At 55.8% G+C, this 15999-nt stretch overlaps 1 protein-coding gene across 1 annotated transcript; it reads right to left on the reverse strand.

The window, feature by feature from the left end:
• Window positions 1-12160: 12160 nt before the first annotated feature.
• Window positions 12161-15288, reverse strand: HES1 (hes family bHLH transcription factor 1). The gene is made up of 4 exons (XM_035133224.3): window positions 14802-15288; window positions 14591-14686; window positions 13844-13931; window positions 12161-13157 (listed from the first exon to the last, which is right to left on the reverse strand). Exons 1-4 carry the CDS (start codon window positions 14907-14909, stop codon window positions 12598-12600), a joined length of 852 nt encoding a protein of 283 aa, XP_034989115.1. The 5' UTR covers window positions 14910-15288; the 3' UTR covers window positions 12161-12597.
• Between the last annotated feature and the right edge of the window lie 711 nt (window positions 15289-15999).

Below are 15999 nucleotides of genomic sequence, written 5' to 3' on the forward strand. Positions count from 1 at the left end.
GCTGGGTCTGGTGGTGGTGGCGAGGTCAGCTGCTGGAGCAGAGCTCCCGTTCTCCTGGCTCACGAAGGCCTTTCCCTGCCTTTGCGTCCTGGAGCCTCAACGGTTAAAGGGCTCTCACTGCAGAAAAAGCAGGTGGTGGTAATCTGGAAATAAATGTCGCTTTGGCAAGGCCTCCGCCACAAAGGCGCAGGTACGGCGCCCCGGCAGGGGGGGGTGACCTTTCCGAGCGGCGAGCAAAGCGCCTCTCCATTGGTCTGCACAAAGGGAGTGTGGGGCTGGGCGAGGAGAGGGGTTTTGCCTGCCAGGGCGACCTGCTGTTTGGCCACAATGAGGGCCCAGCGCTGGCCTGGCCCAGCCGCAAAGAGAAAGGAGCACGGACAATGCGGAGGCCGGGCACGTTCAAAAGGGCTGCTGGGGGCCGTGTTTCATCTGCCATGAATAAGTGATGTGGGGGCCCCCCACCCTTTCCTCTCTCACAGGCTGCACTCTTTGGAGGGGATTTCAAGGCGCCCCCCCTTCTCTCCCCAAGCAACAGCAAAGGCATCCGATCCTGGAGGCAATAGATACAACAGTCAGAGAGGCTGTGGGGAAACTCCACCAAGGGGAGGCAGCACATGATGATTATGGGGTGGGGGGAGAGGGGTTGGTACCTCTGATGGGGGACACATTGTGCTGTTTCCGGGGTACTTGGCCCACCTTTGGTCTGGCATTCAGCTCTCCCCTGCGGCTCCTAGAAGCTGTCTGTCCCCAGGAGACAGGGGCCACAATCCTGGGAATGCCTTTGACAGGCTGGCTAAACCAGGTGAGGGGAGCTGATGGGTCTCAAACCCTGCGTGTGAAGACAGGCTCTGGCAGATGGAGTGGATGAGACTGAGAGCAAGAGGGGGGGGTCCAGCAGTCAAGAAGGAGTTCCATAGTTTAACTTTGTGCTGTGTGAAGGAGGAATCAGGTGAGGAGGAAGCAGCCAGCCTCTCCCTGGGTCTCCAGAAGAGGCAGCAGCAGCAACAGCAGGAGGAGAAGGAGGAAGAGGGGGAAGGTGGCGAGTTGAGAAATATGGCCTGAGAATCTCTCAGCAGCACCGCCAAAAGGGCCCATTTAATCTCTGCCTGCCTCTCTTTATCAGCTTAAAATATGACCTGCCAACTGGGAAAGCTCCCCGAGATAAGAGCAGTCTGGCAGCCAGCAGGGAGGGAGGGAGGACTCCCAGATAAGGAGATATTTATTGCTTCCAATTTATGAGCAGAGATTGGGAAGAGAGGACCACCCCCCACAGCCCACCCCATCCTTTTCTGGCCGTCTACTCTTAGGGGCTCAGTCCCTGCCCCTCCCCCCCAGCTGCTCTGCCCACCAGGGACCCAGTAGGGCAGCAGAGGCCCACACACAAACTCCCCACTTCAACTGAGCAGGAGTAGGAATGAGAGGTCCTGAAAGGCCCCCGTCAGCAAGACCAATTGGTTTGTGGGTCACCTCTGGGGCACTCAAGGGGTACTGGAGGCACCAGAAGCTGTTGCTCAGAGGAGGTGGGGGGGCAATTTCCATTTCAAAGGTGCCCTATTGACCATCATGGAAGATGGGAGAAAAGAGGGAGATCATAAAACTGCCCATCCAGTCCAACCTCCTCACACTCAGAACCTAGGGATCTCGATAGACTGCCTCTGGACAGGGAGGCTCCCTAAGAAGAGGTTCCCTGGCCAGTGGCCCATCTAGTCCAGCCTCTTGTTCTCCAGAGTGGCCAGCTGGAGGTCCCAATGGGCCACCAGCAGCAAGACCCAAGTGCAAGAGCAGCAAAGCCCTCCCCACTTGGGATCCCCAGCGAGTGATGGACAGAAGGGCAAATGAGGGCGAGTCCTTTGGCAACAGCTGGTTGCATTATCAGCCAACAAAGGACCTTTGAGTTTGTTAGCTGATGGGAAATCCAAGACTTGAAAATTAGGCAATCGTTTAGGACCCTTTAGAATAAACAGAAGCCTTAAAACACCTTTGATGCTCCTTGACTCTGAGAAGTATCCCAGAGCCGGTATAGGGTGCTGAGGCCTCCATTGCAGCTAGCCTGCCCTCGACCCAGGGGGGCCCCACCCAGCCTCAGGATTACTTGCACGGCTGCAGAAGGCACCTCCGAATCGATTGCACATGCTACTCAATTAATCCATAGGTTAGCATTAATCCAGAGATCTTTGAACCATAGAAATGTAGGGTTGGAAGAGACCACGCAGCCACCCCCAGGAATCGCAGCTAAATAACCCCTGCTTAATAACCTCCAAGGAAGGAGAGTCTACCACCTTCCAAGGGAGTCCCTTCCACTGTTGAACTTCCAGATGTTTAGCTGGACTTGAAGCCATGGGTTCGAGTCCTACCCTTCAGAGCGGGAGGAAACAAGCTTGCTCCGACTTCCATATGACAGCCCTTCAGATATTTGAAGATGGCTGTCCTATCACATCTCAGGCTCCTCTTTCCGGGGCTGCACAAACCCAATTCCCTCAACTGTTCCTCATCAGGCTTGGTTTACCAGACCCTTGATCATCCTGGTTACCCTCTCCTGCCCACCTTCCAGCATGTCAACATCCTTCTTAAATTGTGGCTCCCAGATCTGAACACAGTCTGGCCAAGGCAGAATAGAGTGGGACTATTACATCCCTTGATCTGGACACTCAACTTTTGTTGATGCAGCCTAGGGTAGTGCTAGTTAAGATGAGAAGCCTGTGTGTGGCCTTGCAAATATTTTTGGGACCCCAGCTCCCCTCTGCTCCAGCCACCATGGACAATGGTCAGGGATGATGGGAGTTGTAGTTCACAGGCCCCCCCCCCCCATCGCTGAGTTAATCCACCAGCAACTTTTCCATTACTGGAAAAGTGTCCAGATTGATTGCTCAACAGATTATTTGTGTGCTGTTTTGGAAAGATCGCCTGCTGCATGTGACTGAAGGACCACCTGAGAGGTCAGACCAAAAGTTATTTACACAGGAGTAGCTGCCACCTCAAGAAGCTACAGTTAGAACTGGATATGGAACAACTGATTGGTTCAAAATTGGGAAAGGAGTACGACAAGGTTGCATATTGTCTCCCTGCTTATTTAACTTATATGCAGAATTCATCATGCGAAAGGCCAGACTAGATGAATCCCAAGCCGGAATTAAGATTGCCGGAAGAAATATCAACAACCTCAGATATGCAGATGACACAACCTTGATGGCAGAAAGCGAGGAGGAATTAAAGAACCTTTTAATGAGGGTGAAAGAGGAGAGCGCAAAATATGGTCTGAAGCTCAACATCAAAAAAACCAAGATCATGGCCACTGGTCCCATCACCTCCTGGCAAATAGAAGGGGAAGAAATGGAGGCAGTGAGAGATTTTACTTTCTTGGGCTCCTTGATCACTGCAGATGGTGACAGCAGTCATGAAATTAAAAGACGGCTGCTTCTTGGGAGAAAAGCAATGACAAACCTAGACAGCATCTTAAAAAGCAGAGACATCACCTTGCCGACAAAGGTCCGTATAGTTAAAGCTATGGTTTTCCCAGTAGTGATGTATGGAAGTGAGAGCTGGACCATAAAGAAGGCTGATCACCGAAGAATTGATGCTTTTGAATTATGGTGCTGGAGGAGACTCTTGAGAGTCCCATGGACTGCAAGAAGATCAAACCTATCCATTCTTAAGGAAATCAGCCCTGAGTGCTCCCTGGAAGGACAGATCGTGAAGCTGAGGCTCCAATACTTTGGCCACCTCATGAGAAGAGAAGAATCCTTGGAAAAGACCCTGATGTTGGGAAAGATTGAGGGCACTAGGAGAAGGGGACGACAGAGGATGAGATGGTTGGACAGTGTTCTCGAAGCTACCAACATGAGTTTGACCAAACTGCGGGAGGCAGTGCAAAACAGGAGTGCCTGGCGTGCTATGGTCCAAGGGGTCACGAAGAGTCGGACATGACTAAACGACTAAACAACAACAACAACAAGCTGCCACCACGAGTGGCACTATGGGTTAAACCACAGAGCCTAGGGCTTGCCAATCAGAAGGTCAGCGGTTCGAATCCCCGCAATGGGGTGAACTCCCGTTGCTCGGTCCCAGCTTCTGCCAACCTAGCAGTTCGAAAGCACATCAAAGTGCAAGTAGATAAATAGGTACCGCTCCGGCGGGAAGGTAAACGGCGTTTCCGTGTGCTGCTCTGGTTCGCCAGAAGCAGCTTAGTCATGCTGGCCACATGACCCGGAAGCTGTATGTCGGCTCCCTCAGCCAGTAAAGCGAGATGAGCGCCGCAACCCCAGAGTCTTCTGCGACTGGACCTAATGGTCAGGGGTCCCTTTACCTTTACCTTTAGCTGCCACCAAGTCAATTTATTCCCTAGTGCTCAGCGGGACCTGCTGCAGAGCTAAGGGGATTCCATGAGTAGAGAAGGAGGACCCCTGAAGCTCCTCAATCATCACCAGCTGGACTTAACCTTACCAAAAATATGACATGGCTGGGCACTTTTGCAAGTGGGTTGGGCAGACTTTGTGTTCAGCGCATCACTTCTGACAGCTTCAAGCAAGTGATGTGAAAGGGAGAGGCAGGAAGGAGAGGTTGCTTTTTTAAAAAACAACAACAACAACAACAACAACAACAACAACAACAACAACAACAACAACAACAACGGCTGACCATAGGTTATCACAAAGCCTAAAGTACAGTAGTTGGCTCCCAACCCATTGATGAGGACAGCATTTATCTGGGCTGATAAAGAGGGAGAGGACCCCCCCCCAACAATCTTTTAATGCTGCATTCCAGGTGGGGGTGGGGTGAGGGACAAGGCAGGGTTCAGCCAATGGGGGTGGGGATGAAACCCTGCATGGCACAACACACAAGAGATCTGCCATGATCCCTCTCAATTGACCCATTAAGTCAGACAAAAGGCATGAATTGGAGGGTGATTTTCTGGGTTTCCTGCTAGACGGGCGGAGCAAACCATTCCAGGGGACCCTGACCCTGTTTGCATTCAGATGCACCAGCAGGTGGAGAAAAGCTCCAACAGCAGGTCCTTTGTGCAGTTACAGGCCTTCTCCCACCGGGTGGCGCTGCTGCTGAAAAGGTGCCCATTCAGAGTCCTGCACGCATCTCAGATGGTTGCCATCCTGGTATACAAGCAGCAGGAACTCGGTCCGATTTTTCTCTCTGTCCTGCCTCATAAGAATATGAGTAAAGAACATAAGGAGAGTCTGCTGGACCAGGCCAAAGGGGCCCATCCAGTCCAGCACCCTCTTCTCACAGTGGCTGGCCAGGAGCCCCCAAGGGAAGCTGTGCAGGCAGAGCAGAGCCAGCCTGGCTAGTAGCCATCGATAGCCCTCTCCTCCATGAGTTTTCCCTATCCAACATCTAGGTTGGTGGCCATCCCTGCCTCTTGTGGGAGGGAGTTCCATAGGCAAAGACACACAAACCCTGGCACACTTCCTGGAGGGCCAGCCAGAGCCTTTTCTTGGTGCATTTCCTGTGCCTGTTCTGAGTACCCCAGGACTGGGCTGCTTCCATCGCATATTTGAGGCTTCGCTCCCAAACGGAGCCACCACGATGCCCCCCTGCAGGAAGGGCTTGTTCCCCTGCTTGCCTCTCTGGAATGTGATGAGTCCCCCAGGCGCTCTGCCGTGAAGAATGAAGCAGGAGCTGCGTGGCTCAGAAGGAGTTTCTGGCTGCCAGCCCAGGCCTGTGCTGGACGTTCCAAAGCCCACTCCTCTTCCTTGGAGGGCAGCCTCAAGCTCCCTGCTGGGTGTCCTATTTCTGAAAGAGGCTGAGCATGGGAGAGGGCACAGGATCCAACCTTCCAGCCACAGATAGACATGAACTGAGCCTTGAGCAAGCCAACCTGCTTTCCAAAACCCGCCCCACCTGCAATCTGAATGGTTTTGTCCTTCTAAGGGCTGGGGAGGATGGAGAGAGCCTCGGCTGACTCTGTTCTTGAGCTGGAATTCCCCCAACTCGAAAGACACCCTGTCAAAATGTTTCCCTGCATTGTTTTGGGATGGTGAGTGGGTGGTGAGCCGGTTCCCTTGGTTCCCTTGGTGATCCTCCAAAAAGGCTACAGATTTCGAGACCCAGTTAAACTCCCTTCAGTTTTCAAAAACTGTTCTCCACTGCCACTGGCCCTCATCCACTTGGCTGGGCAACCGGACCTTGGGGTCATCCTGCCCCCCCAAAAAAGCATTCTGTGTAGCTCTCAAGTTTGCTTCTGGAATTCTGAACTCCATCAGACTACAAAATAAAGCATCATAGTGGCTTTCTATCTCTTCTCTGGCTACCCAAAACTCTGGGATGGTGTGGGGCTATGTTTGTGGCATGGATGTGAATTTGTTTCCAGGGCTAAGACTTTGGCGTTCTGGCAGTTTTGCTGAGCTGGGAAAGGATCTGGTGGTGAAGAGATAAAGGCCAGGTAACCTGACTGCCCTCCTCCAAGTTGCTTTGTAGAAACCAGATCCCCACCTCCTCCTCTTCCTCTCCCAGCCAACCTGAACCTCCTTCTGTAAACATCCTGTAGATAAGTCCCTGTGGGGGATTCTGGCAGATCGCCTGCCTGATAAAAAGCTGTCTAAATAGGTGGGGAGTCACAGAGCAGAGAGGGAATTCCTCCAGCCCCTGGGGCGTCTCCAAGCTGGGCAGGCAAAGGGAATTTGGAAGCACTGATGGGGAACAAATTCTCCAGCAAACGGTCCTAGCTTGAGCTTACTCGCAGAAATAATTAATCTCCATCTTCCTCATCTGATTCACCCATCCATCCCCAAATAACATTCTGATCAGTGAAAGTTTCTCAAATTCAGAGCTTCCAGAAGAACAAAATCAGGAGGCATATCATTAAAGCCACTGCTTCACACTTTGTGATTTATGCAAAGGATGCCGGATTTAGCTTGCAGGGGGTAATACTCAAAATCTAAGTTTAAAAATGGAAGCGTGCAGAAAATTATCTCTTTTCCGAGAAAACGGCTGCCAGAGCCTTTGAGCACAGGAAGGTTTTGCAGCCATGCGGTGCAACTGGGTACAAAGAACCAGCAGGCAAACCCCGAAGTCAGCTCTGGTGAGCTCAAGGGCCAAGGCAAGGGATCCCTTCCCTGTGAAAAAGACAGGCGAGGCCAGCAGCACCCTAAAAGCCAAGAAGAAGAACCCCTTTGTCCTTTGACTTGGGAGGGAGAATGCCTTGGGTCAGTCTTGAAAGGTGGAAGCTCTAAGGAAAGCAGAGAGGTGGAAGGAAGAAGCACTCTCTCAAGGAGCTTCTGAATCATTGGGAGTAACTTCTGAGAGCTCTTCCACGGCAGTGGGGTGGGTGGACTCTCCATCACCAGAGGTAGTCAACAGAGGCTCTGTCCAGGATTCTTGAGCTGTCATTCCGGCATTACTGTACAGGGGGTTAGCCTAGATGACCCTTGGGGATCCCTTCCAACTCTACACATCAGTGATTTGTTTGGCGAGCTTTCAAGCAGAGGTTAGACAGCCACCTGCCATGAAGGCTTTAGCTGAGATTCCTGCATTGCAGGGGGTTGGGCTGGATGACCCTGGGGAGTCCCTTCAAACTCTACCATAGTAGGATTCTAGGGCTCTGGGCAGAGGCTCGAGCGCTGTCAGCCGGCATGACTTCGCGTGGCGGGAGGCGCTCGCTCCCTGGCCGCCTGCCCGTCGCTCCTTTCTCACGACCTTGCCTGGGACGGAGTTCAACGCGGAGCACTTAGCAGCCGGCCGGGCGCAGGGACACAGAGAAAGGCTCCCTGGCTCCCCGGCTGCCAACGCACACAGCTCCGGCCGCCTGCCCAGAACCGAAAGCTGCGCCGAGGCCGCTCCAGCCGGGAGCGCTCCAGCCGGGGGGGGGGGCAGCGGGAGCCGGGCGGGCCAAGGGGGCGCAGAGTCCCCGGCGGAGTGAAGCCTAGAGGCGGTGGCAGCCAGGGCAGGAGGGGCTCCGGGCGCCCGGATTCTCAGCCAAGTGAGCGGGAAACGTGGGCAGCAGCAGCAGCAGCAGCAGCAGCAGCAGGAGGGCTGCTTCGTGACCCCAGTCCATAGCTGCCAAGTTTTCCCTTTTCTCACAAGGAAGCCTATTCAGCATAAGGGAAAATCCCTTAAAAAAAGGGATAACTTGGCAGCTATGCCCCAGTCTGGCCAGGACTCAAGACCAGAGCGTGCCTTGGTGGTTAGCGTGTCTGACTATGGGCTTGGGAGAGACCCGGGTTCGAATCCTGAGTTACCCTGAGCCAGTGGTGAGATGGAAGACCTCAGCCGCTTCCATCCAGTCTGCTATGATGGAACATGGAAGGGGGGCGACCTCTTCCTCGAATCAAGCGACTTATGTTCGAGGGCAGGGGCGCAACTGGGCAGCCCAGGACCTTCATGCACACGGCCCAGTTGGGTGCTCCTAATGCAGCGGTTTGGCGTCACCCTCGGAGGCAGACTCCATTGCCTGGCGGCAGACGGGTGCCAGCAGCAGGGGCCCCCAAACTGTCCAAAAATGCACCCTTGACAGGAGGGGCTCCTTTGCCTGGGCGCCTGGGGCCTTTCCAAGGAGGGAGGCCTGTGGGCCTGTACTGACAGGGGCTGGAGCCCCCCTTCCCCCCGCCGCATTCCTTTCCTCAACACCTGAGCGCAAGGCAGGCAGGCACCTGGTCTCTCCAGCGGGAATTCGGCCGCCTTTGTTGGGAGGGATTTGCGAGGAATTCTCAGCACGGGCTGAGTTATTAAGGGGGGCGGGGGCGGGGGGGGTACTGAAACGCAAGCCTGCCCTTTATCCGGCTCTCCCCCATCTCGCCTGCAAATGGGGCATGACTAAGGAGAGGGGGGGGAGGGCTGCTGCCGCTGCTGCTGCTGCTCCGAAGGCAAGCGCCCCTCTCCACATGTTTTATCCATTGGGTGGGGGGGAGGCAAAGGAAACGCCGGACCTGATCACAACCAGATGTGGCGGGTGTTAAATCATCGCCGCCCGGCCAGGCCCGGGGGCGGAGGAAAGGAGCGTGCAAAATGACTTAGGGTGGGGGTGGTTGCCCCTGCTTTCCTGGGAGGTCCGGAGCTGCATGAAAGTGGGGCGGGCCAAGCGCCGTGGGGCGAAGCACACAGCAGCCCGGCCTTCGCTCAGGAAGCATTGAGGGGCGCGCGGGGGGGGGACTCAAGGATGAATGGGGTGGGGGCAGAGGTACGGCCCCTGCTGGAAAATGTTGCTCTTGGTCTGCGCAAATCCTCTTTTGCTATGTGTCCCCCCCTGGGGGGGGGGCTTGCTTTCCCGCCCCGCAGGGATGCACCCCCCCCCCCGCTTAAGCTGTTCTAGGGGGAAAGTGTGTTGCTTCCCCGCTCCCCCCTAAAAGGAAGCATTGCAAGGGGACCTGACAGCTGCAAAGAGATCCTCAGTCAGGGGAACCCTTTTCCCTACTGGGGGCCGCATTCCCTCGCAGCTAGCCTGTCCCGGGCCACACCCGGGCAGTGGGTGAAGCGAGAGTCTAAAAAGTCAGCAGGCCACCCCCTCCGGTTTCCCTTTCTGCCTCTGCTCCTCGCCCCTCAGGAGGGGGCAGCGGTCTGAGCTGATTCCCTGCAGATGGGCTTCGTTTCCCCCACTGTTCCACCTGTTCCCCCACCTCCCTTAAGTCATCAGTCCCGCGACCTCAATCTCTGTTTATTCAAAAATCCGTTGTTGTCTTGGAGGCTTTTAAGCAGAGGTTGGATGTCTGGGATGAGTGATTCCTGCCTTGCAGGGGGTTGGACTAGATGACCCTCGGGATCCCTTCCAACTCTTCACTATGATTTGATGGACTCCTTTCTCAGCGTCCTGGACAGCAGTCCCTCAAGCCTCAGATCCATGGGGAAGGGAAGGTCACCACCTCTGCAAGAAGCCTCTGTCCCTGGTCATAGAATCATAGAGCTGGAAGAGACCACAAGGGCCATCCAGTCCAACCCCCTGTCAAGCAGGAAACACCATCAAAGCATTCTTGACATATGCCTGTCAAGTCTCTGCTTAAAGACCTCCAAAGAAGGACTCCACCACACTCCTTGGTAGCAAATTCCACTGCCAAACAACTCTTACTGTCAGGAAGTTCTTCCTAATGTTTAGGTGGAATCTTCTTTCTTGAAGTTTGAATCCATTGCTCCGTGTCCGCTTCTCTGGAGCAGCAGAAAGCAACCTTTCTCCCTCCTCTATATGACATCCTTTAATATATTTGAACATGGCTATCATATCACCCCTTAACCTTCTCTTCTCCAGGCTAAACATACCCAGCTCCCTAAGCCGTTCCTCATAAGGCATCGTTTCCAGGCCATTGACCATTTTGGTTGCCCTCTTCTGGACATGTTCCAGCTTGTCAGTATCCTTCTTGAACTGTGGTGCCCAGAACTGGACACAGTACTCCAGGTGAGGTCTGACCCGTGCAGAATACAGTGGCCCAGCTCTGAAGGACCTTCAGATGTTCAGCCAGAATCTGCTATTTCCTCTCATTGAGAGTCTGCCCCTCTCCATGCCCACTAGCCTCACCCCTTCCATTCTATCAGAGCAATGGAGAACCAGTCTGCCCCTGCCAGTCCCTCAGGTATTGGGAGAACAGAGTCAAGGTTCCTGTTCACATTCTGTTCTCCAGCCTGAACAAGTTTCCATCATTCCTTGGAGAAAGAACTCCTGGAATGCCCTGCCTGGAAATAGCCACCATACTCTTGAGGTGGCCTGACCAGAACAGAAGGGAAAAGAGATTTTGATACAGCCTAGGATTACCTCATGAGAAGAGAAGACTCCCTGGAAAAGACCCTGCTGTTGGGAAAGATGGAGGGCACTAGGAGAAGGGGACGACAGAGGACAAGATGGTTGGACAGTGTTCTCGAAGCTACGAACATGAGTCTGACCAAACTGCGGGAGGCAGTGGAAGACAGGAGTGCCTGGCGTGCTCTGGTCCATGGGGTCACAAAGAGTCAGACACGACTAAACAACAACAAGGATTACCTTATGTTGAAGTAGGCCTCCCTACTCCTATGATCTTTTATAGCCAGCTGCAGATTTTTACCTTGCTCTGTTGAAATCCATCTTGCTGCTTTCAGTTCTAGGTTCCAACCCTGACAAGATCATTTGTTTTTTCTCATCTGGGGTTGATCTCCCAGGGTGTCAGCCAAACCTCCCCACTTTGTACCACCTGCAAATTTGAGCAGCAGCAGCAACACAGGGCCGAAGACAGAGGCTCCATGGCCCTCCACATGGTGCAGAATCCTCAGAGGGGCATACCAAGCCTGGGGTACAGATGTTCAGCCAGGTGTGGACCTTGATTTCTGGATTGCAAGGGATGGACCAGATGACCCTTGGGGTCCCTTCCAACTCTACAATTCTATGACCCACCAAATGTGCTTGGTCTAGCCAACAATTTGCCAGTGTCTGCCAACCAGACAGGGCTGGCTCCCCTTTCCCCCCAGGAACTTGCCAAAGCTACATAGGAAAGAATCAATATACAGTACCGGCTTCCTGACCTTTTCTCCTGAAGACTTAAAACTGCCCCTAGTTCTGGCTGCAAAAGGCTTGGTCTTGGTGCTTTCACAAACTCCAGGCCCTAGTGAGTGTTTATCTGCAGGCTGTAGTCCATCACTTCCCCGTGGCTAGCTCAGGGGCATTGCTGTGGGAGTATGGTAGGTGCTTTACATGGAGAGCAGGCCTTAGGATCCATTGTCCACTCTAGAGCAACAAGGGCTTCCCAGGATCCCAGGCAGAGACTCACAAATCTGCTATCCGAGACCCTTGGAACCAGAGATGCAGTGTCCCTCTAGGCCTAGGGCACAGTCCCTTTGGGGCCAAGCAGTGAGCAAAGGCTATACTGCCATTTTTGTGCCGCATGGGAAAAATTAGGAAATCTGTGTGTGTACATATGTGAGACACTTCAGAACAGGAGGAAAAGGTCTTTTTTGCACATAGCATTGATAGGCGGCCTTATCACGGCCTCCCTCCTCTTTGCTGCTGTGTGGATTAAATTCAGGAGTCACTTTTGAAGATAAAAGGGACTTAGCAAGGAGCTTATCAGGTTAGGAGGCCATGTGATTTGGCCCTTTATGAGCAGCCAGGCAAACATAGCAGACTCACGGCAGTCAGGAGAGCCCCAGCTCAGGGTCCTGCACCCTCATCCTCCTGGCTTTGTCCCCCCACCCACAACCACACCGCCTCCTGCACAAAGGAGAGAGCTGCACCCACACCAGCCTATTGCAGCACACACAATGCTTAATGTCTTTTTTTATTTTTATCAAATAACTTCCAAAAGGAAGGGAAGGCTTTCCTCGTTAAGAACAAACAGGTCTTTGGTGTCACTGAAAATAAAAGGAGTCGGGCAGAGACAAAGCCAGAGGGGGGGAGGGGAAAGAGGTGGACTTGGAAATGTGGACTCTCTCACAAGCATGTGCACACTTGCACAGGCCACGTGAAAAGCCACAGAAAAGAAAAGGGAGAGGAGAGCATTTGCTACGGTACAAATGAAGGCACAATCCAATATGAACAGTAGACAGCTATTTACAGCCAGAGAGCCAGAAGGTCACTGGCTCCCTGGGAGGAAGAGACCCCAGAGCCCTGGCCACAGGGGTAGGGGGCCACTCGAAGTCCTGACCCAAAGTCCAGAGGCCGAAGGGTGGGCAGGCCGCCAGCCCCCTTGCCTGCTTTCACCAAGGCCTCCACACCGAATCTGCCGAAAGCGATGGGGCACCAGACGCAGGAGAGACGGAGGCAGCTGGGGGCAGCCCCGACCCCATGCCCCCATCAGCGTAGAGGGGGATGACGGCGTTGTTGTGCGGGGGCCCAAAGGCTGTGCTGGGGATGAGGAAGGCAAACTGCCCGTCGGAGGCTGGCACTAGCTGGAAGCCACCGTACACCTTGGCGCTTTCCCCGGCCGGGTTGCCCAGCTTGCAAGGCACAACGTTTGCAGCAGGGGGCACCGCGCCAGCTGGGATCTGCACCAGGGGCTGCCCGAAAGAGGGGCCGTGCTGTGCCCCAGGGGGTGCGGGGTGGGGTGGCGGCGGCAGTGCAGCGGAGGGTGGCTGATGGGAGGGATAGTTCATGGCGTTGATCTGGCTCATGCAACTGGCCAGGTGTCCGAGCAGTCGAGTTCGCACCTCGGCGTTCACCCCCTCGCAAGTGGAGAGGAAGCGGGTCACCTCGTTCATGCACTCGTTGAATCCGGCCCGGTATTTACCCAGCACAGTGGGGTCTGTATTCAGCACGGCTGGAAGAAGAAGGGAATGAAAGAGGCAACCGTCAGAAAGATAGAGACACACAGAGCCCAGAGCATTCAGCCTTGAGAAGGAGGGAAACAGCCAAGAAAAAGTGTGACAGGGGCTGGACAGTGACACTACACACACACACACACACACAAAATGCTTTAGTTGTGATTCCTACACTGCAGGAATGATGCTTGGGGTCCCTTCGAATTCTATGATTCAATGGCCTAGTAGATCTCAGCAGTGCAGAAACACCCTCCATTCAGAGGCTGCATGCCAAGGTTGCACACAGCTTTAAACAAAGGGAAGCCTTAGGAAGGAGGGGGGGGCTCTCGCCTCCTACAGCAGGAGCAGCAGGATGTGTCCCTTGCTTCTCATTATCCCGTCCCCATTTCCTCTGCCTGCAAGCTGCCACCCTCTCCCTTCTCCCCCCCCGCACCTCTTTTCCGGAACAGTAACAACTTGGAGTTGTGGCTATAAATAAGACCCAGACCGTGGGAAAGACCGCCTTCGCCAAGTCAGTAAAACACAGCTTGAATGGCATTCAAAACCGCAGGCGGAAGTCTGGAAGAAATCACCTCTGGAGAGGGAGGGAGGGAGGGAGAGGGGGAGGAAGGGGGGTCGGGAGGGGGACACACGCTCTCTCTCTCTCTCTCTCTCGCGCGCGCACACAGCACGGCCAGCCGCTCACCCGTCATCTGCGCTCGCTGCAGGTTTCTCAAATGCTTGACTGTCATTTCTAATATGTCCGCTTTCTCCAGCTTCGAGTGCCGGGAGCTCTGCAAGGCAAAAGGAGGGAGGGGGGAGTGAGCACCAGGGGGCTACACGCTGGGGGGCGGGCGGGCGGGCGAGGGAGAGAGTCTGGGCACAGGAGGGAAAGAGGGATGAATCTCAGCTGGAAAGTGAAGGAAGACCCTCACTCCCAGGTCCCAAAAGGGCACAGAAAAAGGGGGCCGCCGGCAGCAGGTCACCCCCAGTCAAGTCCACAAGGTTATCCCCAATAATTGTGAGGGTGGGATTTATCGTCGGGGTGTTAATATATAGTACTTAATAAATTTACAAAGAACATTTGATTGATATTTAATAAATAACAACAACAATACTTAATAGCAATAAGGACATGGGAAGACTTTGGATACTGGAGGGCCATGGGGTGAAGTGGGAGAAGGGCACACCTCACAGGGTTGTTGTGAGAATGATGCTCAGTAGCCTTCCCGGGCAGGGCGGCGTTCTGCCTCCAGAATGGCCGGCTCCTTGAATGCCCAGCCTGCCTGGGGTTCGCCTGGCCTTTCCTGCCCCGCCACAGCCTTCGGGAGCCGGAGATGGGGGCCCGCGCTCCAGGACCCTCTTCTGCGGCCCCCGACCCGCTGCCCGACCTACGCGCCGATGCCCAGGAGGTTCCTCCGGAGCGCCGAGCCGCTTTCTCCGGGCTACTTACGTCCTTCTTGAGCGCGTCCAGGATGAGCGTCTTGAGCTGCCCGAGGCTCTCGTTGATCCGCGCGCGCCGCCGCTTCTCCATGATGGGTTTGGACGACTGCAAGAGACAAGCGCCGGTCAGACCCGCAGGAAGGGAGGGAGGGAGGGAGACGGGGAGGGGAGCGGAGAAGAGCGGCCCCCCGACGCCCCCCGCCCGCGCCGCCGGCTGTTACCTTCCGGTGGTCCGAGGCCGTGCGGGGCTTGTCGGGCGTCGCGTGGATGCTGGCCGGGGTAGCGGCCACGGGCGACGAGGAACTCTTCTCCATCAGGTCGGCGGGCATCCTGGCCCCCAGAGAGGCCCGGCGGGGCAAACCGCCGCCGCCGCGAATCCCTTTAGTCGTGAGAAGAAGCGGCAGCGGCCGTCGAGGGCGCCGTCGAGGGTGCCAGGCGAGCAGCTCTCCGGGTGGTGGAGAGTCCAAAGGAGCCGGAGCTGCGGTGGTGGCGGCGGCGTCTGCTTCCCAAGCCGCCCTGGCAACCGGGACGCGCGCGGCCAGGCGGGTGCGCGCGGTGGAGCAGCCCAGAGGGACGGGGCGGGCAGGGCGGGTCACCGGCGGCGGCTGTTCCTGCTCCTGCAGGCGGCTGCCTGGCGCGCGCTCTCAGTCTAGTCGGGCGGGCGCTGCTGCTGCTGCTGCTGCCTCCCCGCGCGGCACAATCCCGGCCGCCTCCCCGCCCGGCGGCGCCTATTTATAGGCTGCGCTGCACGCGAACGGCTCGTGTGAAACTTCCCAAACTTTCTTTCCCACAGTGACTTTCAGCCAATGGGAGCCGGAGGCACGCGGCCCCGCTCGTGGACGGCGCGCACCCATTGGCCGCCCGGCGCAACGCCCGGCGGCCAATGGCGCACGCCCGGACACCCCCCCCCCCGCGCCACCGCCACCCCGGGCACCAGGGGCCGCCCTGTCAATCAGGAGCCGCTCGCTTTGCTTTAACCCTTGCCGCGCCTTGCGCCCGGACACCGGACGGGTTCGGGGCTCCGCCTCGCAGCCGGGCCTCGGGGGCTCGCTCTCCAGCGGAAGGAGCTTTCTCCCCGAGAGCACCCTGTACGGCGGTTAAATGGGGGTCCCCTAAGGACCCCCGGCCGCTCACCGTTAGGGCCGGAGAGAGGGTCGCTGGCGGGTGGGTGGGGGGAAAGGAACCCCCTTAGCTGGTGTCCTGCTCACGTGAAGGTGGGGCGAGGCTTTCCCCGACCTCGTCCCCAATGCAGGATGCGGCCGGGAGTTGGGGAGGACATGCACCTGTCCCTGCACCTCTCGACTATGCCGTCGAGCAGGAGCGCAGCCGCCTCTTTGGGGCCGGGATCCCGACGGCGAGGAGAGAAATGCAGGGCGCGGAGTTGCCTGAGCACAACGACCGCTCCTCGCGAGTAAAGGG

Source organism: Zootoca vivipara, chromosome 5 (assembly GCF_965207765.1).
Source record: "Zootoca vivipara chromosome 5, rZooViv2.hap1.1, whole genome shotgun sequence".
NCBI classification, from domain to species: domain Eukaryota; kingdom Metazoa; phylum Chordata; class Lepidosauria; order Squamata; family Lacertidae; genus Zootoca; species Zootoca vivipara.